This window comes from Pleurodeles waltl, chromosome 1_1, assembly GCF_031143425.1.
Source record: "Pleurodeles waltl isolate 20211129_DDA chromosome 1_1, aPleWal1.hap1.20221129, whole genome shotgun sequence".
Lineage (NCBI taxonomy): Eukaryota > Metazoa > Chordata > Amphibia > Caudata > Salamandridae > Pleurodeles > Pleurodeles waltl.
The window spans coordinates 25,181,800-25,209,401 of record NC_090436.1 but is presented as its reverse complement, the minus strand read 5'-3'; the positions used below and the strand labels follow the sequence as shown (position 1 = coordinate 25,209,401).

At 46.3% G+C, this 27,602-nt stretch overlaps 1 protein-coding gene across 1 annotated transcript in view; it reads left to right on the top strand.

Moving 5' to 3' along the window:
• The first annotated feature begins 4,142 nt into the window (after nucleotides 1–4,142).
• Nucleotides 4,143–27,602, top strand: part of LOC138257708 (uncharacterized) — a 48,446-nt gene continuing 24,986 nt past the window's right edge. The window contains exons 1-6 of the mRNA XM_069205903.1: nucleotides 4,143–4,513; nucleotides 18,648–18,983; nucleotides 20,774–21,031; nucleotides 22,538–22,657; nucleotides 24,755–24,853; nucleotides 25,035–25,169. Coding sequence (XP_069062004.1) covers nucleotides 4,435–4,513; nucleotides 18,648–18,983; nucleotides 20,774–21,031; nucleotides 22,538–22,657; nucleotides 24,755–24,853; nucleotides 25,035–25,169 — 1,027 coding nt within the window. The 5' untranslated portion in view covers nucleotides 4,143–4,434. The remainder of the gene's footprint in view (nucleotides 4,514–18,647; nucleotides 18,984–20,773; nucleotides 21,032–22,537; nucleotides 22,658–24,754; nucleotides 24,854–25,034; nucleotides 25,170–27,602) is intronic.

The following is a 27,602-nucleotide window of genomic DNA, read 5'->3' as shown; positions in this document are numbered from 1 at the left end:
CCCATCTTGGATTCCCCTAGGTCCCTAGTTTTCAAAAATGTACAGGTTTGGTAGGTTTCCATAGGTGCTGGCTGAGCTACAGGCCAAAATCTACAGGTAGGCACTTTGCAAAAAACAGCTCTGTTTTCTGTGATGTGTCCACGTTGTGTTTTGGGGCATTTCCTGTCGCGGGCGCTAGGCCTACCCACACAAGTGAGGTATCATTTTTATCGGGAGACTTGGGGGGACGCTGGGTGGAAGGAAATTTGAGGCTCCTCTCAGATTCCAGAACTTTCTGTCACCGAAATGTGAGGAAAACTTGTTTTTTTAGCCACTTTTTGAGGTTTGCAAAGGATTCTGGGTAACAGAACCTGGTCAGAGCCCCGCGAGTCACCCCATCTTGGATTCCCCTAGGTCTCTAGTTTTCAAAAATGTACAGGTTTGGTAGGTTTCCCTAGGTGCCGGCTGAGCTAGAGGCCAAAATCTACAGGTAGGCACTTTGCAAAAAACAGCTCTGTTTTCTGTGATGTGTCCACGTTGTGTTTTGGGGCATTTCCTGTCGCGGGCGCTAGGCCTACCCACACAAGTGAGGTATCATTTTTATCGGGAGACTTGGGGGGACGCTGGGTGGAAGGAAATTTGAGGCTCCTCTCAGATTCCAGAACTTTCTGTCATCGAAATGTGAGGAAAACTTGTTTTTTTAGCCACTTTTTGAGGTTTGCAAAGGATTCTGGGTAACAGAACCTGGTCAGAGCCCCACGAGTCACCCCATCTTGGATTCCCCTAGGTCTCTAGTTTTCAAAAATGTACAGGTTTGGTAGGTTTCCCTATGTGCCGGCTGAGCTAGAGGCCATAATCTACAGGTAGGCACTTTGCAAAAAACAGCTCTGTTTTCTGTGATGTGTCCACGTTGTGTTTTGGGGCATTTCCTGTCGCGGGCGCTAGGCCTACCCACACAAGTGAGGTATCATTTTTATCGGGAGACTTGGGGGGACGCTGGGTGGAAGGAAATTTTAGGCTCCTCTCAGATTCCAGAACTTTCTGTCACCGAAATGTGAGGAAAACTTGTTTTTTTAGCCACTTTTTGAGGTTTGCAAAGGATTCTGGGTAACAGAACCTGGTCAGAGCCCCGCGAGTCACCCCATCTTGGATTCCCCTAGGTCTCTAGTTTTCAAAAATGTACAGGTTTGGTAGGTTTCCCTAGGTGCCGGCTGAGCTAGAGGCCAAAATCTACAGGTAGGCACTTTGCAAAAAACAGCTCTGTTTTCTGTGATGTGTCCACGTTGTGTTTTGGGGCATTTCCTGTTGCGGGCGCTAGGCCTACCCACACAAGTGAGGTATCATTTTTATCGGGAGACTTGGGGGGACGCTGGGTGGAAGGAAATTTGAGGCTCCTCTCAGATTCCAGAACTTTCTGTCATCGAAATGTGAGGAAAACTTGTTTTTTTAGCCACTTCTTGAGGTTTGCAAAGGATTCTGGGTAACAGAACCTGGTCAGAGCCCCGCGAGTCACCCCATCTTGGATTCCCCTAGGTCTCTAGTTTTCAAAAATGTACAGGTTTGGTAGGTTTCCCTAGGTGCCGGCTGAGCTAGAGGCCAAAATCTACATGTAGGCACTTTGCAAAAAACAGCTCTGTTTTCTGTGATGTGTCCACGTTGTGTTTTGGGGCATTTCCTGTCGCGGGCGCTAGGCCTACCCACACAAGTGAGGTATCATTTTTATCGGGAGACTTGGGGGGACGCTGGGTGGAAGGAAATTTGAGGCTCCTCTCAGATTCCAGAACTTTCTGTCATCGAAATGTAAGGAAAACTTGTTTTTTTAGCCACTTTTTGAGGTTTGCAAAGGATTCTGGGTAACAGAACCTGGTCAGAGCCCCGCGAGTCACCCATCTTGGAGTCCCCTAGGTCTCTAGTTTTAAAAAATGTACAGGTTTGGTAGTTTTCCCTAGGTGCCGGCTGAGCTAGAGGCCAAAATCTACAGGTAGGCACTTTGCAAAAAACACCTCTGTTTTCTGTGATGTGTCCACGTTGTGTGTTTGGGGCATTTCCTGTCGCGGGCGCTAGGCCTACCCACACACGTGAGGTATCATTTTTATCGGGAGACTTGGGGGGACGCTGGGTGGAAGGAAATTTGAGGCTCCTCTCAGATTCCAGAACTTTCTGTCACCGAAATGTGAGGAAAACATGTTTTTTTAGCCACTTTTTGAGGTTTGCAAAAGATTCTGGGTAACAGAACCTGGTCAGAGCCCCGCGAGTCACCCCATCTTGGATTCCCCTAGGTCTCTAGTTTTAAAAAATGTACAGGTTTGGTAGGTTTCCCTATGTGCCGGCTGAGCTAGAGGCCATAATCTACAGGTAGGCACTTTGCAAAAAACAGCTCTGTATTTTGTCAAAAAATGGGATGTGTCCACGTTGTGTTTTGGGGCATTTCCTGTTGCGGGCGCTAGGCCTACCCACACAAGTGAGGTATCATTTTTATCGGGAGACTTGGGGGAACATAGAATAGCAAAACAAGTGTTATTGCCCCTTATCTTTCTCTACATTTTTTCCTTCCAAATATAAGAGAGTGTGTAAAAAAGACGTCTATTTGAGAAATGCCCTGCAATTCACATGCTAGTATGGGCACCTCGGAATTCAGAGATGTGCAAATAACCACTGCTCCTCAAAACCTTATCTTGATCCCATTTTGGAAATGCAAAGGTTTTCTTGATACCTCTTTTTCACTCTTGATATTTCAGCAAATGAATTGCTGTATACCCAGTATAGAATGAAAACCAACTACAGGGTGCACCTCATTTATTGGCTCTGGGTACCTAGGGTTCTTGATGAACCTATAAGTCCTTTATATCCCCGCAACCAGAAGAGTCCAGCAGACAAAACGGTATATTGCTTTCAGAAATCTGACATCGCAGGAAAAAGTTACAGAGTAAAACATAAAGAAAAATGGCTGTTGTTTTCAGCTCAATTTCAATATTTTTTTATTTCAGCTGTTATTTTTTGTAGGAAAACCTTGTAGGATCTACACAAATGACCCCTTGCTGAATTCAGAATTTTGTCTAGTTTTCAGAAATTTTTAGCTTTCCGGGATCCAGCATTGGTTTCACACCCATTCCTGTCACTAACTGGAAGGAGGTTGAAAGCACCAAAAATAGTAAAAATGGGGTATGTCCCAGTAAAATGCCAAATTTGTGTTGTAAAATGCCAAATTTGTGTTGGAAAATGTGGTTTTCCGATTCAAGTCTGCCCGTTCCTGAAAGGTGGGAAGATAGTGATTTCAGCACCAGAAACCCTTTGTTGGTGGCATTTTCAGGGAAAAAACCACAAGCCTTCTTCGGCTGCCCTTTTTTCCCATTTTTTTTGAAAAAAGAAATTTTCACTGTATTTTGGCTATTTTCTTGGTCTCCTCCAGGGGAAACCACAAACTCTGGGTACCATTAGAATCCCTAGGATGTTGGAAAAAAAGGACGCAAATTTGGCGTGGTTAGCTTATGTGGACAAAAAGTTATGAAGCCCTAAGCGCGAACTGCCCCAAATAGCCAAAAAAGGGCTCAGCACTGGGGGGGAAAAGGCCCAGCAGCTAAGAGGTTAACCGTTCCAGGTTCTGTCTCACACAACCTCCACGTGCCAAGGCAGACTCCCGGGTATACCATTATCTTTACATTGGAAGGAACACTGGAATGTACCATTTACTTAACTCAATTGCAGATCGCACAACTAAAACATTTTCTGAGCACTGTTCTATACACAAAATACCTAATCATAATAAATATATACATGATATACTAAAAAGGAAATTTATACATTTACACACAATATTTGCGGGTTATAATGTCTGGAGCAATCAAACGCGCAGCTGACCCGCCCCGACGTCAGACCGGAAGAGGCTACTGTTCGCAGACAAACCTACAGCAGAGCCGCGCGACGTCAGACCGGAAGCTGGTACTGTTTGCAAACAAACGCACGGCTGACCCGCCAGGCGTGCTCGCTCTGACGTTTGTCTAGGAATGGCATTCCCCCCCCCCCCCCAAGAGCCACAGCACGTGCACTTCCGGAGGCGCGGCTCACAGACTCGAACAGTCCTTTGTTGTCCTAGTGACGAGGAACCCTCCAATAAGAGCGCAAGGCGACGCCCACAACCCGCGCCCAAGGACGTGTTTTTGCCTGTTCTGACGCTTGACGCTCCCCCGTCCGAATCTGCACCCCCTACGTCAGAGGGTGCTTTTTCAGTCAGCTCCTTCCTGAATGTTTCAGCTCGTGTGCCCGTCTCCGCTCCCCCAGCGGAACGGCGAAATTGACCAAATCGCCGGTGCGCATGTGCACAGTTCTGCGCATGCGCACAGTTCTGCGCATGCGCACATAATAGAGCCGACCCGATTCGGACGGGGAGCGGCTAGCTCTTGCGTTACGAGTCATTGATAAAAAGTTGTGGACAGCAGCAGCAGCAGCAGCAGCACCATGGACCCCGCGCGCACAGAGCACCACCCGAGACCCCTCTGCACCCTCGTGGTGCTGGCCTGGATGCTAGGGGCCGCAGGTAACACTGCGGGGGGGGGGGGGGGAGGAAGGGGTGGTTTTATCTTATATAGCGCCTAGTACCCCTGAGGAGGTGTGATGATGTGATCCGTCTACAGCGCCTAGTGCTGACAGAGACGGCGGAAGAGAAAAACGGGAAACGCTACAAGGGCAGAAGGGTGCAAGAGGGAGGTGAAGGGGCAGGGAGTGGCTGTAAATGGATTGAAGAGGCCCGAGGTGGCTTCGGGATCACGCTGCCTCGGTATTCAGTGCTGGCACTTTTAGTTGCAGCAGCCGCGGGTTTCAAAGGAGAGCTTTGGGCACCGGCACGTTTCTGTTTACAAATTAAACAGGTTGATATCTTGGAGGGGCGGTCTCTGATAAGGTGACCAAACGTCCCGGATTTCCCGGGACAGTCCCGGTGTCCCGAGGAAGGTGTCCCTACGTCTTCTCTTAATTTTAAACAATTGTTCCGGTTTTTGGGACACAGGTCAGATTATCTAGAGAAGTTTAAATTAAAGGTATGTTCTCCTTTAACAGATGGCTACAAAGTATGAAATAATTAAGTAATTTATCTGTTACTGTCAGGCAGCACAGTCCCCTGTCTGCTCCCAGCTGCGAGACGGAGTGGGGGCAGAGAGAGGTGGGTGGGGGCGGGTTGGGGGTGCAGGGTGGGTGGTCAAGCATAGCTAATTTTATGTGTGTGTATATATATATATAAACATACACATGTATAGGCACACATTCACAAAGCTACACAAAAAACGGGACAGGCCAGATATAAAAGTGAGTGTAAAGTCGTTAGTACTTTTATGTCTGACCTGTCCCGGTTTTTGCTCCTCACAATCTGGTCACCCTAGTCTCTGAGGGCTTCTTCCAGGAACAGTCTCAGGTGGCGGGAGTCATGGCACTTTGTTTACAACCGAGCTTCTTGCGACAGAGGAGACTGAACCGGTCTCATGACCGGGACTTCCCCCAAGTGCCCTCCCCGCCTCAAGGCGCTGGGTGAACTCTCACTACTCCTGTGAATGGAAACGCCCATCCTCTGAAAAGGGTGTGTGAGAGTGTCTGTCTCCCCCATGCTGGGGTGTGTCCTGACAGCCAGCCCGTCCACCGTCTGCCAGAAGAAAGGCCTCGTGTTACTCCCTCTACTCCCACAGCAGATGACAGGAGAAAACGTACAGTGAAGGTGTCCTTGTATAGAGCCCCTGCTGTCGAGATCCACGTCACGTTTCTTATCCAGTCAGTCTCCGGGTAGCCCAGACGTCAGTGCACTGACAGTCTATTCTGTGTAAACTCTGCTCACTGGCTTAAAACAGCTCAGGGGGTGAGTGCGCCCGCTGCAGAGCACTGTCCGTAGAAAGAAGCCTCTGATTCCCACCCAGTAGCCTCGGAGGTTGTTACAGGTCCTTTGTAGCTCGCCGGGTCTGTGCTTCAGTCGTGATAAAATGCACCCTGCCTTATGCACCCGCGACACACACAAATGACTCTAGGCAGGTTAGAGTCATTTTTTTACTCTAACCTGCCTAACGTAATTTTTTGGTGCAAAAACCCGGGAAACATACTTTTTTATTACGAAAGTCATGGTAACGAAAGCGCTACAACGCTTTCTTTAACCACAACTTCGTTTTTTGTGTGCCTTAACTACGTATGTTCTGAACAACGAACATGCGTGGTTAAGGTACAAAGAAGGGAGTTGGTGAAGGAGGACGACGCAGGTGACAAGGGATTGACTAAGGTAAGTAGTGGGTTTAGGTTTTGGGGAGGGGGTTGGGGGTCAGGGGGTTTTAGGTTTTGGGGTGGGGTTGGGGGATGGGGCATTTTTGGTTTTGGGGAGGGGGTGGGGGGTCAGGGGGTTTTAGGTTTTGGGGGGGGGGTGGGGTGTTTTTGGTTTTGGGGTGGGGTTGGGGGGGTGGGGCGTTTTAGGTTTTGGGGTGGGGGGTCAGGGGGTTTTAGGTTTTGGGGAGGGGTGGGGGGATGGGGCATTTTTGGTTTTTGGGGTGCGGGGTCAGGGGGTTTGAGGTTTTGGGGTGGGGTTGGGGGAGTGGGGTGTTTTTGGTTTTGGGGTGGGGGGTCAGGGGGTTTTTGGGTGGGGTTGGGGGGGTGGGGTGAGGGATGTAGGGTGAATGGTGCCTATTAGTAATGGTTTTATCAGGAATGCCTTTACAACGAAATATCGTTGTTAAGGCATTCGTGGTAAAATCATTAGTAGTAAGGACGAGGTCGGTGTTCCGACCTCGTTGTTAAGGTTAGTAGTTGTTTTTAATTCGGTGTTCTGTCGTATAATCCAAAAAAAACTTTTCCATACCGCCAGCCCCACCCGACTAAAGTCATTTTTTTACGCTGGCCCACCCTTTGCACCGGCTTGCACCATTCCATAAATATGGTGCCCAGCTGGTGCACAGAAATGGTGCAAGCCGGTGCTAAACCTTTTGGTGCAAAACTGTGTTACTGCAGTTTTGCCCCAAAAAGTATAAATCAGGGCCTTATTGTTAAGTGCCTCTCAACATTTACGTGTGATTGTGGGCTGGACACACCTGCAGCACCCCACAGTGCACAGGGATCTTCGTCTCTTGCACTGAATGTCCTTGGACGTCGTTGCACGGACTGGTAATGGGGGATGGACCAAGCCATGTTTGCTCCAGTCAGTAGTAGAGATAGATTTACAAACTGGAAAAACCAGAAGGATACGGGCTGTGAACGCACACATGACACATTTTGTTTATGTATGACTCATCCCAAACTTCATCTGATTAATATGATCTACTAATTAACAATTTCTAGACCCTTCCCTCCTCAAACCTCATGCTGCTTCTGTGATCTCCCTTTTAACCCTTTCTAGACTCTTCCGTCCTCTAACCCTCCTCGACTCACCCCAAACCTCATTCTACTACTGTGATCTCCCTTTTAACCCTTTCTAGACTCTTCCCTTCTCTAACCCTCTTTGACTCACCCCAAACCTCATTCTACTACTGTGATCTCCCTTTTAACCCTTTCTAGACTCTTCCCTCCTCGACTCACCCCACACCTCATTCCACTACTGTGGTGTCCCTTTTTACTCTTTCTAGACCCCCTCCTTCCTCTAACCCTCCTCAAACCTCATCCTGCTACTGTGATCTCCCTTTTAACCCTTTCTAGACTCTTCCCTTCTCTAACCCTCTTTGACTCACCCCAAACCTCATTCTACTACTGTGATCTCCCTTTTAACCCTTTCTAGACTCTTCCCTTCTCTAACCCTCTTTGACTCACCCCAAACCTCATTCTACTACTGTGATCTCCATTTTAACTCTTTCTAGACCCTTTCCCTCCTCTAACCCTCCTTCACTCACCCCAAACCTCATTCTGCTACTGTGATCTCCCTTTTAACCCTTTCTAGACTCGACCCCTCCTTTATCCTGTTCAACCAAACTAACAGCCACAGCTCGAATAAACAACTTATTTTTCCCTCTACTAATTCACCAGTAATACTTTGGGTTCCAGAATAGTGCTTCTCGCCGAAAAGTGCTTCACCTCGTCAAGGGTATTAAGCGCTATATAAATACAGTTGCAACATAGCAACAGTTTATCAAATGTGTTTTCATCAATATACCTTCAAACACTAACCAAGCTGGTCTTGCACAATATTTCTACTGGGAAATATTATTTTGTTTCACACACAGTTCCGTCTTTCACATTTTTAATGTGGAGAAAGTATGTCTTCAACTTATTATTCTATAATTGCAGTGATTAAGCAGCATGCATGTCTTGTACCTTGCTGTTGCTTTTTATTACTGGTTGTTTTGTTGCTTACTACACAAGTGGGAAAGTGCTGCACCAGTTGCTGTAGTTTCGGAGTACCTATGGCACCAGTGCTACATCTCAGGGATGAGGCACAGATTTTGCTGAATGTCGTAAGCTGCACCCCACTGACGAGCCCCCACTAGACTGCACCTGGACTGGGGATGCTTGTGTTCCCACGTGGAAGGGATGTGGCCTGGCGTTCCAAGCTGGACTGATGCCATTGGAGCAGGACCTGATGCATCTTCCAATAGTGCCACGTGTGTCCATTATTGTTCAACAAACGTGTCTAGAAGTATGGAAGACAGTGCCGCCCCTGTCCGAGGGTTGCCATGGTGAGAGCATGGCCTCCTCACCACGGAGCCTGCTGAAGCGGGGTGTGATAGCCCTTGCTGACGATGGGCAGAGTGGCACCCAGGCAGGACCCGTCCCAAGGCACAGCAGGATTCAGTGGATTTCCAGGGTGCCACAAGCAGTGGGATCCATAAGTGCCAAGCGTTGCCGCCATGCCTTGCAAGAGATGTGCGCAAAAGTATGTGATGTACAACCTTAGCCTGGTCGCTCACACAGACTTGGGAGCTACACCAAGGCAGTCTGCAGAATGCAGCAGGCATTGGCACCAGGGGGCAGAGACTATTTATTGTAATGACTCTCAGCCAGTTAGTATTATTCAGTCAATCCCATGCAGACTAGTCATGGTACTACTGCATCCCTCTCATACCCTTCATTGAGGTTCCCTAGTCTCTGCAGAGGGTTTATTGTAATGATTTGCACTGTGTTAGTATTGGTGCACTCAGTCCCATGCAGACTAGTAATGGTGGTACCGCGTCGAACTTAGTTGGTGTGCCTCAGTCTCTGCTGAGGGTTCATTGTAATGATTTGCACTAGGTTAGTATTGGTGCACTCAGCTTATTGTGGCTAGTAATGGTGGTACAGCGTCACACTTCGTTGGTGTGCCCCAGTCTCTGCAGATGGTTCATTGTAATGATTTGCACTAGGTTAGTATTGGTGCACTCAGTCCTATGTAGAGTAGTAATGGTGGTTCTGTGTCTCTTCCACACTTAGTTGGCGTGCCTCAGTCTCGCAGAGAGTTTATTGTAATGATTTGCACTAGGTTAGTATTGGTGCACTGAATCCTATGCAGACTGGTAATGGTGGCACTGTGTCTCTTCCTCACTTATTTGGTGTGCCTCAGTCTCTGCTGAGGGTTCATTGTAATGATTTGCACCAGGTTAGTATTGGTGCACTCAGTCCTATGCAGACTAGTAATGGTAGTACCGCGTTCCTCTTCAGCACTTAGTTGGTGTGCCTCAGTCTCTGCTGAGGGTTCATTGTAATGATTTGCACTAGGTTAGTATTGGTGCACTTATCTCTTGTGGCTAGTAATGGTGGTACCGCGTTGCACTTCGTTGGTGTGCCCCAGTCTCTGCTGAGGTTTCATTGTAATGATTTGCACTATGTTAGTATTGGTGCACTTATCTCTTGTGGCTAGTAATGGTGGTAATGCATCGCACTTCGTTGCTGTGCCCCAGTCTCTGCAGATGGTTCATTGTAACGATTTGCACTAGGTTAGTATTGGTGCCCTCAGCTTCTTGTGGCTAGTAATGGTGGTACCGCGTCGCACTTCGTTGGTGTGCCCCAGTCTCTGCAGAGGGTTCATTGTAATGATTTGCACTAGGTTAGTATTGGTGCCCTCAGCTTCTTGTGGCTAGTAATGGTGGAACTGCGTCGCACTTCGTTGGTGTGCCCCAGTCTCTGCAGATGGTTCATTGTAATGATTTGCACTAGGTTAGTATTGGTGCCCTCAGCTTCTTGTGGCTAGTAATGGTGGTACCGCGTCGCACTTCGTTGGTGTGCCCCAGTCTCTGCAGAGGGTTCATTGTAATGATTTGCACTAGGTTAGTATTGGTGCCCTCAGCTTCTTGTGGCTAGTAATGGTGGTACCGCGTCGCACTTCGTTGGTGTGCCCCAGTCTCTGCAGATGGTTCATTGTAATGATTTGCACTAGGTTAGTATTGGTGCCCTCAGCTTCTTGTGGCTAGTAATGGTGGTACCGCGTCGCACTTCGTTGGTGTGCCCCAGTCTCTGCCTTCCTGGGTTTATAGGCCGAGTGTGAGTAAAAAAGCAATCACTGAACTCACATTCCTGGAGATGGTAGTATTACTGTGCACAGCTTTTGAACTCCTGCAGCCCTTTTGTATCAGAGGAGCTAAATCAAGTCAGTGCGTTGTTTCATGTCTGCTACATGTCTAGGCATGTGTCTACGTTCCACATGGTAAACAAAGATTTTTTTAAAATAATTTTGATGAAACATTTCACTGTTAACGTGACGTGTGTTGTATGAGGTACGTAGCAAATATTGTTAGGGCTCGGCTGGTACATGGGCCATAGGATCCCAACCGGCCTCCATCCCCTCCTGTTTTTTGAGTTGCCCTCCCATTGCGTTGCTTCGCCCGCCCCTCTGGCCAATCAGAAAAGTGCTATGACACGGGCAGCCCCGGTTGCCCCAAAGCACTTCTTTCCGTGACTTTCAGCCACGCTGAACAGCTGCCCTGGTTCTATACAACATGGCTAAAAGACATTGACAGCTCCAATAGCACTTGGATTGCCGACACCTGTTGGCTTTGCAAATGTTTGTTACTCCAGTCTTCAAGCCCTGCACAGAGATCTGTTAACAGACCAGCATCTCTCTAGTTTTCTTCCTTAGTCACGTGTTTCTCCATCAGTTCTCTCCCATCAGTCTTGTCAATGATCCTAGTAGACCTTGTAGAGATTATATTATGAATGAATCTTTATCTGGACAACCCCTTTCACTCGACTTCCGGTTGTTTCCATCCACTTCCTGTTGTATGGATACATTTCCTCTTCCCGCACAGGTTTAGCAGTGAATGTCTGTTGTGCTCGCTCCTTTTCATACAGGCCCATATTTACTAACATTTTACGCCATGGTTGCGCCAGTTTTTTGGCGCAGCCAAGATGCAAAATGCTAAGCCCATACTTACAAAAAAGACTTACGATGTGCTTGCGTAACACAAGTTGGTGCAAAGCTACGCAAGTCCTTAAGTGATATTTTCTAAGCCATGCAAAGGGGCGATTTGCGCAGCCTTGCGTGACTTTGTAAAGAAATGTTGCACGTCACATTACATTTCATAATGGTAGGTGTTCCCCGTGAGCATGTGCGTTCCTGCGCCTCCACCCATGGAATCTGATGCAGTCCCGAACTTACTAACATCAGTACACCTGGGATTGCACCAAAATGATGTGCCTCCCGAGGATGGCGTAACAAGCAGAAATATTTTTATTTCCTCCTTCTATGCATGATTCATTCCACATCACACGTCGAAAGCAGAAACTGCCTCCTAGGATTGTTTGAATACAAGATAGTTTCTTTTCCCGCACAAAAACAGTTCCACCGACAACACAGGCACCTCTGCGTCATGGCACAAAGGTGTCTCCGTTGGCTCTAGAGGGCCTCAAGTGGGCCAGCACAGGGAGAGAGCTGAACAGCACCACATCCTGTAAATCTGTCCCTTTTCAGCCCTTTCTCCTGTTCACGAACACAGCACAGCAAATTGCCGACTTGCATTATGTGTTCCTTTTTACTAAATGTGCCCCTCCGTCTCTTCAGTGGTTTGTTTTCCTGTGTTTCACTGTTCTCCCCATGCACAGCTATGCCGTAGATTGTAGACCCGTCTATATGTACCACCTGCGGTGCCAAGAATTTATCCCTCATTCTAAATGTGACGCCAGTTATCATAATAGCATTGCCATGTCTCGGGACCTCTCTACCATCCTCCCCGGTGGGGTGGTAAAGTGCAGTACAGGGGTGTGGAATTTAATAAAATATCTACTTGCCCGTGGGACAGGTTGCTTCATAAATCTACTTACTCTGTAAAAAAAATCTACTTGTTCCTTTGGTGCAATGTAGAGCAGCAGCAGATTGTGGCAGCAATATCACTATATAAGAACTCAGATAACAGCCTCTCTGATTATGCCAGGGCGAATACTACAGTAGGGCTTGAATACTAGCATTTCTTTATTTTGCCGTCTTTCCGCAGATCTACATACTGGGGCTGGAGGTAGAGGTAAGCAATAGTTCCAGGGTTGGAAGGCACTTTTGAGTCTGTGTAAACCTTCTAACTTGCATCTCTTAAGGGTTTTCACCAGCTCTTCTCTAATCTTTTCCAGTACTGCAAATACGGTTTTGAATTCACTCCTGACAAGGGCAGATGGGAAACTTCTTCCAGGGTTGGGGAAAAAAAGTGGTTGGAGAGAAAGTGAACTTGTAAATGCTGGACAGATTTTCACATGAGCAATTCTACACATGCATATTTGCTCGTACTAAAATACTGTTCAGATATTTTCTAGGAAGTACGATTTCCTGGTCTAGCTCTGCAAATGTTTGTGAATTTAAAAAACACATAAATCTTAGCTGATGCAAAGACCTACACCATAGGTGCACTTTTATGACTTTCTTTAAGAATTGGGCCCCTAATTACATCTAGCATTAACCAAGACCTCTTGTTTATATTGAAATCCTGTCTCTCTCTATCCATCTTTCGGCTGCCTTTACTATGAGTGATAGCAATCAGCTATTTCACAAGGAGCTTATCAGTACAAAGTATTTTTGCTTAGTGCCAGGAACTACTGTGGCGATGTTTACTTTTTGAAACCAAAAAATACTTTTGATTTTTGCCAATGTTTGTTACAATGGTGATGGCCCAACAGCTCTCCAAGAAAAAAGTTTACAAAAGCTATGTAAAAGCAAGACAAACATTGACAAAACCAAAAGACTGACCACCAATGTTGGACCTACTGGCTTGCCAATGCTTGTTTATTTTCATAGTCTACATGATCTTGTTGAAACTGGTTACGCTGATTTTCCATAATGTTTTTTTTTCGATTGCTAGCATGCATCAACACTTTTTACTAAATAGTGCTTCAAAGAAATGGTACCTAAAAATTCACAGTAATTTAGCAAAACGTTATGGCGCAGATTTAAGAGAGGCTCGTGCCATTCCAACGGCACATTAGCATAATTGTTTTACGCTAATATGGCATTGGAAGGCAAAAAACGCTGCACCATACTTACAAAGTGGCGCAATGCTTGCGTTAGGGGGGCGCTAAGGGGCGCAAGAAAAGTGGCGCTGCACTAGGTACACCACCACTTTTCATAAATCTGCCCCTATTTTTCTTAGTTGCATTTTTTGTGGATATTTTATTTTGAAAGCGAAGGATCATCAATCTTGAGTTTGTGCTTCTGCAAATAGTTGCATTTAATCAGAAAGCATTCTGGGAGCCTTGTATGTAGCCTCATATTGTTAAACGTTGCAAACCTGTGTACACATCTTTCTACTGGAACCACTGTAAGTAGTGCAGTCCAAGCTTACAACATTTATTTAGAGCGCTCACCCTAATAATGAAGGCTTTGCACTAATGACCCATATATACAAGTTCAAACAGCATTAACATACGGCCACAAATATTACCTCAACTGCAGACCATTCCCTTCCCTGCTTAATGATGTGGTACTGTAAACTAGCATCCAGAGGGTTTGTGCGGCAGGTCATTGGGCCTACCATGGACACCAAACAGTATGTCCTGGACATCGGGCTATAGGAATTACACATCCCTGCAGTACATTCTGCTGTGCCTCAGGCTTCCGCTTATATTATTAAGGGTAGGTACAGAGTGGGGCTTAACCGTTGGGGTTCAGGGATGGAGTTTACACAGAACCTGGATATGTGATGGGACACTTCATAGTATACCTGAGTGCTGTACAAAACACCTTCATTTATGCATGAGTTTGATGGTACCTGGTTACAGAAAGTAAGCCAGGACAGTCAGTAGGGCATGTTGGGGTCATTTGGTTACACAGGTCCAAGGTCAGGTGCTTTGCCATGGGGTGGAATAAGTCAAAGCGGTTCCAGAACTAAATCGAGTAAGAGAACTGCTGCATTATCTATTTTAATTGCACTTTAATTTTAATTGGGGCATCTGGGGCTAATACGGATGTGATCTTGGTGTGCTTTTACATTTTTTGAGAATCTTCTGAAAGCTTTTTAAATTTCTTTTAGATTTTACCTTTTACTGGGGATATAATTCGGGGGCATATCTCCTTGAACCCCGGCAGAGTTCTTTCTGCTGCTGGTCTGCCACTCTCCTTCGAGGTTTGGGCCTGTGAGAGCCCACCTCCTTCTCGGCATTAAGCGGGCAGACATCTTGGGAGGATTCCGGGTCAGCAGGCTAGTTGCCGGCTGACGCTTTAGCTTCCGGGGGGTCATTTACTACTGATGTGCTCGCCAAAGGCAAGCCCGTCTGCGCCCGTCTGCGCCCGTCCGCGTCTGGGGGCTGGTCATTATGCCTCTAAACATTGATTACCTATCTTAATCAGGATTTATTATCTTTACACAAAGTCCCTTCTAATCATGGCTGCAGGCAATTAGACCTTGCAGTAGATATGAGTGCCACTTGCAATTTTTGTCACGGGAAGCCTTCGCCCCACCTGGAAGTCAGTGCTATTTTAGACTTAAATAGCTATGAGAAGCCCTCCAAGCCGAGCATGACATGGGGTTTAATTAATGCCCGTTCTTTGATTAAACATGCCTTTGAAATCAATGAATTGATTAATTCAGCTAACCTTGATTGTCTTTTCATTACGGAAACCTGGGCAAGAGCGGACTCTGACTTTTTAATTGCATCGCCCCCAGGCTACTCTTTCGCGAGACATGACAGAGAAGAAAAGAGAGGGGTGGCAGCCATCATTTCTAAGTTGTTCACTAACAGAACTCAAGGGCAGTCTTCATATATGTGAAGGTTCTTGTTTTAAAATTAAAGTTCAGAATAGCCTGGTCATTGAAGGCCTACTTCTCTATAGACCGCCGGGCCCCAAGAACACTTTTATGGCTGCCTGGCCTTCATTGTTGGAACCACTGCTTCTAGCTAAGAATGCTTTGGTATTAGGCGACTTCAACCTACACTTTGATGATTTATCCGACCCTGCCTTGGTGGACTTTACCAGCTATATGCAGAGCTTGGATTGGCACTTGGGAGACATCGCTCCCTCGCACACGGCTGGCCATACGCTGGATGCCATCTTTACCAGATCAGGATTGATCTCTAGAAATGGTAATAGGGAGGTAGACTGGTCACACCACTTTTTATTATCTTTTGTTATCTTGGATGCCCCCTGCACCCAAATTGACTCCTGGCACCTCCCAAAAAAGACCATGGCATAAAATTAATAAGTCCGCACCTTGGGATTTTTGACCAGGGTTTGAATAGGGCCATTGATGTGCTTTCACCCCTATCTGTGATAATTTCCAAAGCCCGGCGTGTTCAGTCGGCACCTTGGTGCTCGGAGGAGCTGAAAGATTTACAAAGAACTTATCACAGGCAGGAGCGGAAATGGCTTCTAAATAAAATCCAATTAGAAAGAGGAAAACTCAGGGAAGTCCCTGGGAAGTATAAAGTGGCCATTAAGTTAGCGAAAACCTTGTACGTTTCCAAAGCAATTAGAGGGGCTCTGAACTCCTGTAAAGAACTGTTTAATACAGTTCGTGCCCTGACGTCTTCTACGACAGGATTCTCGCCGTTAGAAAATTCTCCACAATACTGCCAATTGGTGGCGGATTTTTTAAATAATAAAATTACCAATTTTCTGATGGACTTCAGTACCCCCCCCCCCCTCTTGACTTAGAGGGTGAAGCTCCTTCTTGTTATGCAGAGCCAGTGAATTCGCTGGACTGTGTTCGGCCCCTTTCTGCTAACGAAATCTTTGACTTTCTCATGGCAGTGAAATCAGGCTCACCTACGGATCTCTGTCCGCCTCGCATCTTCAAGTTAGCCCCTCTGCCGGTGGCCGCTGCTTTGGAGCCAGTGTTTGCAGAAATTCTCCAGGAAGGGAATTTCCCGGCGATGTGGAAACAGGCCACAGTGATTCCTCTCGCTAAAAAAATGGGAAAAGATGCTGCTGACCTCACAAATCTTCACCCGATTTCATTACTGCCGTGTTTGGCCAAAATGTTAGAAAAACATCTAAATTATGAGTTGTCCGTTTTCCTTCAAGAGAATGGCAAACTGGACCCGTCACAGCACGGCTTTCGTGGTGCTCACAGCACGGAAACAGCATTAATTTCTACTTCTGACATTATCGCCAAAGAGGCGATTTGGGAGAAGGTACAATCTTGGTTCTGGTAGACTTATCAGCAGCATTTGACACTATTTCTCCTACCATTCTGCCTAATCGTTTGTCCCAGGTCGGAGTGAGAGGGAAGGCCTGGAAGTTACTCAGCTCCTTTCTCACGGACAGAACAATCACGGTGGCCTGTGGCGACCATCGTGCCTCCCCTTTTCATCTTCCGTGTGGAGTTCGGCAGGGGTCCTCCCTCAGTCCGACGCTTTTTAATTTATATATGGTGCCTCTGGCGAATCTGGTACGCTCTTTTGGCTTCCAGATTGTCTCCTATGCAGATGACACGCAGGTGATTGTGCCCGTTTCTCATAATTGGGAGGACACAAAGGAGAAATTCCAATGCGGTATGACAGCAATTAACAATTGGATGGCCAATAATTGGCTTAAACTTAATGGGAACAAGACGGTGATTATGTGTTTTGGGTGTAACAACTCCCCTTGGAACAACAGTTGGTGGCCCCCGGCTTGTGGGGGCTGTCCGTCACCCGTGCCCTCCGCTAAAAACGTAGGCATCATTTTTGACGACACCCTCTCCTTTAAGCTAAAGATTAATCATATAGTCAAGGTCTGTTTTTGGATATTAAAAACACGTTAAAAATGTTTACATCTTTTAGAAGATGATTTAAGGCTGCCGGTTGTGCTGGCATTAGTCACCTCAAGACTTGACCACTGTAATGCGCTGCTGCTTAATGCGAATAAATCATCCCTAGACAAACCACAGTCTATTCAGAACACGGCAGCACGCCTAACTCTGAATCTCCGCCAGTCTATATCAGCCAGCAGCTGTTTGACATCTCTACATTGGTTACCAATTAAAAAGAGAATTATTTTCAAAACACTTTGTCTTACTCACAAAGCATTACAGTCGGAGGGCTGTGACTATTTGAAGTCCGCTCTGCAATTTTATCAACCGACGAGATATCTGAGATCATCCTCCAAATATATGATCACGGTGCCTCGTTGCAACAAGGCTAGGTGGGGAGACCGTGCTTTTACGGTGGAAGCGGCTAGGCTCTGGAATGCCCTACCTCTTACCCTCCGACAAATGGCGACTCATTTTACTTTTAGGAAAAGCCTTAAAACCTGGCTTTTTGCAAATTAGACATGCCTGTGGGTAGCTGGTGCTCTTTCCCTTTGCCCTCGGTTTGATTAGCGCTTCGATGCTTTTGCCGGAATCCGCTCTATAAATTAACCAATACAATACAATAAGAATAAAGAAGATACGTGTGCCCCATGGGCAGCACACACGTGTCGTGTGAGTTCCATACAGAGGTCAAAAGCATGACATTGGGCCTCTTGTGTTATAGGAGTAGCAGTCATTAGTCCTGGTGAATTCTTATGCTGTACATGGCTCCCACATGTGTCATGGTACCAGACTCCGAGTACAGTTGGAGAAGCATAAGTAGGGTCTACACAGCAGAGTTGGTTGGTCCTTGATACACTCTGTAGGGAGGCATCCATTCGTTATCAGGGAGAGTGTGGTGTGATGGTGAAGGTGTGGTACCTTGACTTCTTGTGTCTAGGGGTGAGTGTTTGCATTGTTCAGCACTCCGTCCATCATCCTTTTGTGTTGCTGAAGCATGCGTAGGGTCTACACATCAGAGTTTCTTGGTCCTTTAGACACTCTTGTAGAGAGGCGTCCATTCATTGTCGGGGGGGAGTGGGGTGAATGTGTGATGGTGAAGGTGTGGTACCTTGACTTCTCCTTCTGTCTTACCAGTCTCAAGTCAGTCCAGGGCAGGGCTCATTGTGGTGCTGCAGTGGACACGTGTGGGTAGATCCTCTTCCTGGTAGTCATGCCTTCAAGATGGCGCCCCTGCTTCTTGTCTTTCTGTGACTGTGGAAGTTTCCACACCAGTGGGTCACTTGACACACTCAGGGCCTGATTTAGATATTGGTGCACAAGTTCATTCCGTGACAGATATCCGTCCGCTGAAATCTAAATCCCATAGGAAATAATGAGATTTAGATTTTGGCGGACGGGCTATTAGCCACCCCTGTGACCTGTAACCCGTGAGACCCTTAGGTTTACTGAGAGCATGGACAGAAATCATGAAGTGATGGACCCTCAAACACTGTTATTGATGAACTCTTGTGTATTATGGAATCTTCTCTCCTGAGGGGAGATGCTGTAGGCATCCCAAATGCTCACCGTGCTAACGTCCATGAATTAATCTCTTCCTAGATGCCACACACCCAGAGCCGGCAGAGGTGCAGATCTACGTTGGCCATGGATCTGACGTGCTGATCCCAGGGGCAGGTACTGACCTGCAAGGTGAAGGGGTACTGGAGTGGTATGTCAAGAAGGCTGGAGATCAGGAACGCCAGTGGATCCTGAGCTATCACTATGGCACCAGCGAGGCCGAAATGTCAGCAAAGTATGAACATCGCGTACATTTTTCCATGAAAAATGCGTCATTGAAGCTACTCAACCTGACCCACCAGGACGATGGTCAGTACATCCTGGAGTTAAACTCGGTGGATGGACAGGATAAAAAGCATGTCCTGGTGAGAGTGATCGGTAAGCATGATGGTGTCTTACCTTTAAACGTATACTGTGAGTTGATGGTACAGGATATTGGCTACCAGCCCTTCCCAGCAGCCAACAGGTGCTCTAGGATGTTGAGTGCCTGCACTTTTATATTTCCCAATGAAACATTCAAGTCCAAATCCCAGGTTCCTTGCTCCGAAGCCCTCTAGCTCTGCTCTGTGTACACGCACTGGGTAAGGCGCGCATGAATGTTTCAGGACTGCTGTACACAGACAAGTCCCCAGGACCACTGCGACAGACGTTCTAGAGCTCTGATGGGTTAAGGGATTCTGATTGGGTGGGCGAGGGTGATGTCAGAGCAGCATGTTTGTTTGCTTCCATTCAAGACTCGCAGAGCACTGATTGGGGAGCAGCAGGCCTTGGAGGAGGTCCCGTCAGATGTTTACTTCCTGAGGGCAGACTTGGATATCCCGTGGCCTCTCTTTGGCGCTCAAGATGAGGGCTTCTAGGCACTAGCCCTAATCAGAGGTGGCTTCTGACACTCAATGTCCTGGAGATGGATTCTGAAGATGGACCCTGGGATAACAGTGTCTCTTGTGGTCTCCAATCTTCCTTTGGTCTCCAGAGCGCGTGGAGAGGGCTGTTGGCTGGAGTGGACAGGCTGCACTGAGACTTAACTGGGATGTGGGTGTTTCTGACCATCTGCATCCTATTACTGAGGTACTCTATTAGAAGAAAGGTCATGTGAGAGTGAAGATGTGCATTCCACTGCCCTGGCCGTTGGGTCACTGTGCTACAAATTAGGGGGCTATTTGACAAGCCCCATGCGCCACAGAAGCATCACTTTTTGGAGGCTTCATCAATGCAGACCCAAAGCTATGAGGTCACGAAAAGTCAATTTGTGTGGCTTTTCATGGCCTTGTAGATATGGTGTAAGGCAATGCAGTGCAAGGTGCTGCGTTGCCTTACTCTGCATCAGAGGGGTGTTTTATGGGTGCTGCGGTGGGTTTCCCATGCAACACCCATGGGATTTACAGGACTGTGTACACCTGGGAATGTGTCAAAACTATATGCGGCCAAAGGGGAGGCGTAACAAGGAGAAATATCTCTTTGTTTTTTTTCTGCAACACACGTAGGAAGAGGAAAACACCTTCATGGGTTGTTTTTATGCAGGAAGGTGTCCCTTCTGCACAAAACCAATTGTGCGTGCCACGCAAGCACCCTGGCACCATGGAGCAAGGCTGCTGTTCAGCGCCTGCGTTTGTGCTATGCAGTCCTAAGGGTGCCAGCACAGGGGGAGACAACAGAAAGAAACCATACTTTGTAAATAAGGTACTCTGTGTACAGTATTTCTGCTGCGACGCCCTGTGCCACTTGGTTTTAAATATGCCCCTAAATTTGTACAAAATGTTTATCCAGGTCATGAAGTTATAGCTGTGTTGTTTCTATTCACTGTTCACAGCAAATACTGCATGTGTGATCCTATGCGCATTTGAGTCCAAATACTCCTAAACCTGTACTTCATGGGGGCGACACAGTGACTTGGCTGCTAGAGATATACGTTGTCAGAGATATAGGTCTTGTTCCTTGTCGCCCGCCAGTTGCATACGTTGCTTCCAGGGGACTCATGTCATGGGGCCACTTTCACCCAGTCCTGGCCTCAACACCTTCCAGGCTGGGATGTTATGTGCATTCTAATAACTGCTCCAAGTACCAAGTAAACTACAGGTCCCAGAAAGCAAAGTGCCCACAGCTGTAAGTGTGGATAATATTGGTTTTTTTCAGGTTAATGCTGGTTTTCCTTCTCTCTGGATCCCTAGAGCCCATATCTGAGGTAAAGGTGATGAAAATCCTATTGAGTGGTGACTCTGGTGTCCGGCTAATGTGTGAAGCTTCAGGTGATGTCTGGAACCTCACCTGGTGGAACAACGGGTGGGAGTTGATGCAGGACATCACCCGCGAGGGGAACACCTCGGAACTGGTCATCAAGGAGATGGGACCGGGCTCATACAACTGTGTCGCCTGGAACCCAGTCAGCCATTTGCAAACCTCTTACCAGATTGCTCAGCAAAGCTTCGGTGAGTTTCTGCTCCCAAAACATTTTGAAATGTTCAACCACTTTCCAACCCATTGGGCGTCCATAGTGCACTATTAGCCAGTGAGGATTCCCTGGCATGGTCCATTCATTCCCCATCCTCCGGACACTTAGACCTACATCGCTTTCAGCTTTTACTTTGCTCCTCGCGCCCCATAAGTCTGTCTGGCACTTCTGTAAATAGGGTAAGTGATTTTGTGTGGACCACAGACACGAAGGGGCTTGAGCTGATGGAGAAGTAATGGAAGGCCTTGAGCTATCTAGAGGTAAAGAATGTCACACATCCTGTTATGGATAAGTGATGCCCCAGACCTAGACAAGGAGGTGGTATTGCACTGGGGTCTGCTCTAGTTCACACTGTTAGGAACCTGGTTAATCCAAGGCTTGTTCTGTACTAATGCAGTGGTTCTTTGTTTTCTTTGGCTGCCAGTGATGGATGGGAAAATGTAAGTAAACATTCATTCATTGGGATGTGAATGGGCTGTGACAGTGATTCTTAACCTGCGGTCCAAGGGTCCGCGAGGCCTACTCAAGGGGTTCGCGAACGTGCTACTAAATTAAATGATATCAAACCTAATACACTAGACCAGAGGTTCCTAACCTGTGGTCCGGGGACCTCTGGGAGTCTGCAAAACCTCCTCCGAGGGTCCGCGACATCTTAGATAATTAAATAATACTCTCAGATTAATAAAGTGTATATAAATAAAGTGGCCAAATGTACAATTGAAAACTTTAAAACGTACTATAAATGTCAAGGAATTCGAAAATTGGAGGCTAAAAAATTAGAAACCTTGATTTGTAGAAGCAGCACAGGAGCATCAAACAGAACATAGTGGCTTTAATTGGACTTAGAAAAGCTCCAACCTTCCTATTAAAATTCAATTTTTCATTTTTTTATTTACATTTGTTTGCAAATTAAATAAAATGTGTTGTCATTTGTGTATGTATTTGATGACTGCTTCCTTCTGTATTTTATGTGTATTATTTTGCTGTTCAAATCATTGACCTTGTTAAGGTCGGGGTCCCCACCTTCTAATAACGACTCAGTGAGGGGTCCCCAGATTCCAATAATGATTCAGGGGGTCCACGAGTTCCAATAATGATAAAGTGGAGGTCCATAGAAGTCAGCAGATTGAAAACCACTGCACTAAAATGAATAAATTATACGCAGATAGAGAAGCAAAACTGATTGTGAATCAAACAAAACATTTCAATATCTGAGCATTTGTTAAGTGTATATTTTGTTTTTGTGTAATGGTTTGAAGTTCAAATCATAGAAATTGTTTAGGCCCTGGGTCCCCCGCTTCCAGTAATGACATGGGGGGGGGGGGGGATCCCCGGATTCCTGTAACGATTGAGTGGGAGTCCACAGAAGTCAAAAGGCTAGGAACCGCTGGGCTAAGCTGTGTAAGCTGTAGAATAAAGATCTAACACCTGGCCCTGAGAGCCCCTCTAGCACAGCTCATCTTGCTTCTTGTTTCTCTTTCAGTGATCCTGTATGTCCTGGGCTTGCTGATTGTTGCTCTGGTTTTCAGTCTCCTCTATTTATTAACTCAACTCTTCCTCTATGTGCGCTGGAAGTGCTGTTGCCAATGTACTGAACAGAGGGGTAAGTTTTTGTAGCATTTGTCGTGTTTGATTATACAAGATTGGGCTGTTGAGACAAGGAATTGGGTAGGATTCTAGGTAGAATGGTTGGTGCTTGGGTGGAAATGCGGACTGTGGGGTAAGCGTTGGCAGATGAGCTTCATTTAGGGCAGAAATTGTCTTTAGCGACTAGAGACTCTCTAACTCTGTTCTCTTACCATTCTATGTTTAAAGTAGTGAGGATCAGCGATATCAGGTCTTGACACTCTGAGAGGTAATGCCATCGTATTCAGTTGGTCGATCTCAGATAGTATAGGTACCTCCTGCAAAAGTGAGCGAGTCCCCCATCCAGACTATCCTGGTGAACCCTGGGAAGAGCCGGTGTGAGCAAAGAGTTCAGCATATTTGTGATCCATGTTAGTGCAAATATCAAACCGCTTTTAGGGCCTAGCTCAGGTGCATGGTTACTCAATCACTAGCACCCGCATACTCAGCCAGCGACTCGGCGATCACTCACTCCATGCCTTGCAAAGGTGTACATGTTGCTGCTACCACTAGCAACACATGTTTAGCCCTGTCAAGGGAACAATGCCACAATTGTGTTGCAGTAACTGGACAGGCGTGGAATAGAATAAGCTGACAATGGGTTGGGGCAATAAACTGAGGGGCATATTTACAAGCCCTGTACGTTGCTGGTGTGTCACTTTTTGTGATACACCAGCGACGCATAGTGCAGACCCATATCTACAAGGCCTGCAAAGCCACTTTGCTTGGCTTTTCATGCCCTTGAAGATATGGTGCAATGCAGCGCAAGTTGCTGTGTTGCCTTAACTGTGACAGAGAGGTGTACCACTGGCATTGCAGTGGGTGTTCCCACGCAACACCCAAGTGTTTTGACGCATTCCCAGATTTACTTAATCACGTAAACCTGGAGCAGCACCAAAACCTTACGCCTCTCCAGAGCAGGCCTCATGAGAAGTATTTTCAATTCTCCTTGTTTTTTCCTCTTCCCATGTGTGCTGCATTCTGCAGCACACATAGAAAGAGGAAAATGCCACACTGGATTGTTCTTGTGCAGTAAGGTGTCCCTTCCTGCACAAAAACAATCCTGCTGACACCCTTACACCGTGGTACAAGGGTGCCTGCGTCGGCGCAAGGCAGCAATTTGTGCAGCGCAGGGGGAGAGGACAGAAATGCACAGTAACTTGTAAATATAGTGCATTTCTGCCCTTTCCCTGTGGTGCAGGGCAGCACAGGCAGGTCACTGGCGACCCTGCCCTGAGCCACTGAGCCTGTAAATATGTCCCTGAGTTTTTTTTTTTTTTTGTTTTTTTTTTTATCTTAAGGCCCCTCACTGACTGAGACCTCACAAAAGAGGGTGAGGCACTTGCAAAGACAAGCAGTACAGAAGATGTATATTGGTTGTTAATGGCTGACCTTCTAAAGGATGCCTCCTGACATCACTCATAAAAGTAATGAGGCCTGTGATGGGTGTCCCTTCTCTGCACCCATCAGTGCTGTAAGATGGAAGTTCCCTTGTTCCAGGTGGAGCTACTGAATGATCTAAAGGAGTTCCCTGCACATAGAAACCACAAGAAAAAGCTGAAAGGGAGCTGAAAGCCACATGCTACTTAGTCCATCCAGCAGAGCCCTGGGATGAAAGCGACACCTCCTTATTCATTTTAGGCAGTTAGAAGCTTGAACAACTAGGGGTGACTCAGTATTGCACCACCTTGCACAGGAGCTCACATTTTCGTGGCCTAAGGGGTTCCCCATGTTGTTGTGAACCACAAAACATTTCAACACTGGAGGATCTTCATTCCTGTTGGTTGTTGGTTCAGCAGGCGGGCAGTTACTTTAAGTTTTATCATCGCTGACTAACCTTGGATCACCCGTAAGTTAACCCATTTGGTTGCAGCTAAATTTCCTTCCAGTGGAAACCTCATGAGGTGTAATTTATCCGTGTTGTCGGGTCTCTTAATTAGTTGAATGCACATATAATGTATTGGACTTGACTCTGTGATGTCAGCGCTATGTAATAAGTGTGACGGTGGCTTGGTGTTACATTATTTCTGTTAGTAACCAGGACTATTTTGTATTCTTTTTTTTATATGGCCAGTCTGTGTATCCCAGCGCGCGGGTTTCGTTTGCTGGTTCCTCTTCTTGGTCTGTGCCTTGATTTCTGCCATTGTTGGACAGGCCGCTGCGGTTTCATATGGTGAGTATTCACTCAAGGGAAAAAACTGAGGACTTCGGGAATTTGAGGAGAAAGTGTCTGTCTTCACCTCTCTCATAGGTTTTACTTCTGTATTCATTCCACTGAATGTTAACAAAGCTTGACTGTGCCCTCTGTGAAACAGATTTACTGGTTGTCTTTTAAAAGTCCCTGGTTTTTGCAGCCTTCTCCGTGTTGAATCTCCTCTCCCTGGTTGTTCTGATGACTTGCCTCATCACAGAGATCTTCTCGTTATCGGACTGGAAGTGTATGAAGCAGAATTACCATTTGAAAAAGGAGAACAGGCATCGTAGCCAAGGTAAATGGGCATGACCGTGCTGAAGAATGCATGGCGATTACCTGTTCACATTCTGTATGTATGTGGTGTTTATATAGCACAAACTGTTATGACTGTTTCTTCTCTTCTAGGTATCTCCCCTTTAAGTTATACATGTTAATCACTTAGAAGTGAATGTGTGTGATTAAATAGAAAGTGCATTTGTTTAATGTCCTTTTTCGTTGCAACATGATCATCTATTCCCAATAATTGGTACGGAGTTCTGAACAGAGTTTCATGGAAAGCTGACAAGTATGCATTGTTAATTGATATTTTCATTCTGCAAGACTGTTCTTTGAACAATAAGGAAAAGGGGCTCACAACACTTTCGGCTCACTTTTTATTCTGAAAGCTTCAACAACATCTAAGTAATGTTTATAAAAGCCACGCACAGGATGTGAAGGGTTAGAGAGGAACATCATGCCAGGCAACAATGGACGAGACAGGACACATACAATTGCATCGCTTACTTTAGCTGAGGGATACAAGAAGGGCATTCAGCCTTCACTTGCTGCGCTTTTCAACCCAGCTGCCAGCTCACAACGAGAATAGCAGTCTCCACCATTAGACTGAACACAGGCCTTGTTGTGCAAACAAGTATGCAGGTGTGAGCCATCTCTGAAGACCAACTGAGGCTTTCCTTTTTGTGCTAAGATCAGCCTGGTGAATAGAAATAGAAGAATGAGGGTAGTATTGGTATAACATTGTACGGCAAATATGTTGGATTTTTCATCTGTTTAGACTTTTGGGAGACAGTGCAGCTACAATTCTATCTTTATTGGTGTTACAGTTCACACTGTGTGCACCAAGATAGGATTTGTTTAAAAAAAAAACAAAAACAAAAATCATTTTCTAAAAGTATCAATTGTTTACTAGTGTTCTTGAGGGTGTTTTTCTTTAATGGAAGATAGTTGGTGGTTCCAGGACTATTTCTGCGATTTCTCAAAGGATCAATTGTTACCTGAAACATACCTCACTCAACTATTGCTCAGTGGGTTGTTGGGTGGCTGCAGTCCAAACGGCTTTCTGTCTTGAGTTGGACAAAGTCCTTCATGCCAAAGCTCTACAAAGCCAAATTATGGGTTGTGTTCTAAAGAACAAACTGGAATATGTATCAAAACGTGCCCTGAAGGTAGAAACACATTAAGGGGATGGGTACTGTCTATGTGGTGTAGTAGTGATCTTAAGACCGCTTTGGATTCATCAGAAAGCTGCACGAGGATTTTATGAATTCATATCACAAAAATAGACCAACACTTGAAGGCAGACACCTCCTTTTCTTCCCAGATCAGAGTCCTGACATCAATGCTCAAAACAAGCTCTTTGAGATCAAGCAATACTTGAATGCCAAAGGATAACCGGTGTTAGTTGGCCTCCTCCCCATCCTCAAAACTACCCCTCCCCCCCAAACCTAGCCCCAGCCCCACTTACCTCTCTCTCCTCTCCTCCTTCCTGTTCTGCCCGAACAGCTAGACAGCTCTCTCTGCCGTCACCACGCATATGCATGGTAAAGGCATGCGTGCTGTTCGCATATGCATGGTAAAGGCATGCGTGCTGTTTGCATATGCGTGGTAATGGCAGCGTGGTCTAAGCATTGCGTTGCATTGACCTTGTTGTGAGTGATGTTTCCCGCCATCAATATTTAAACTGTAGCCAACTGTTGACTACCCTTCTAGTCACCCCGGAATTGATCATTATACAACAGATTGCATACTATCTGATAAGACCAGAACCATATTTAGAGAGAAAACATACCTTGCAATGGTTCCTTGCAAGCCATGTCCTGAACCCCCATGTTGCCATCAGCAGACGTCATTTTTTCCAGAGTGGTATCTGCAAAAGAACATAAAGGGTCATTGCATGCTTGCAACCCCCCCAAGTCTGTGATAACAACCTTAATAACTAAGACTTATGAACTATCTGACACTTACAGGAGTTAACAATGTAAAAGAACTCTGACTAACAAAAAACTTTGTCAAATCACTCTGCTAAGATGTGCTAACAAGTACCGCCAAGGCCTAAGGTGCATTGTAACTTGTGAAAAAAACACATCACCCAGATGAGATGAGATAGAATTTGGGTTCTCCCATAAAGACCGACTGCGTAGATTTTGAATAATGTTTATATCTTGCATTATTCCAGTACAATGTGCACCAATAATTCTTCTGCTTGTTACTTATAGGACAGGCAATATCAGGGCATGTTATGTGAGGTGGCGTGTCCTGAGAACGCTGTGGCAAGGTACCTAGAGCAGGATACTCAATGAATAACTTAAGTTATGTTTACATTAATCTGCTGCTCTACTGATTGTCCATGTTGCCTAAACCAGACTGTCTTCACACGCTGAAAGGTGTGACTGGTGATGGAGCATCCATCCCTGGCCCTGCATGCCGCCTCCACCCTCTCTTCTATCTC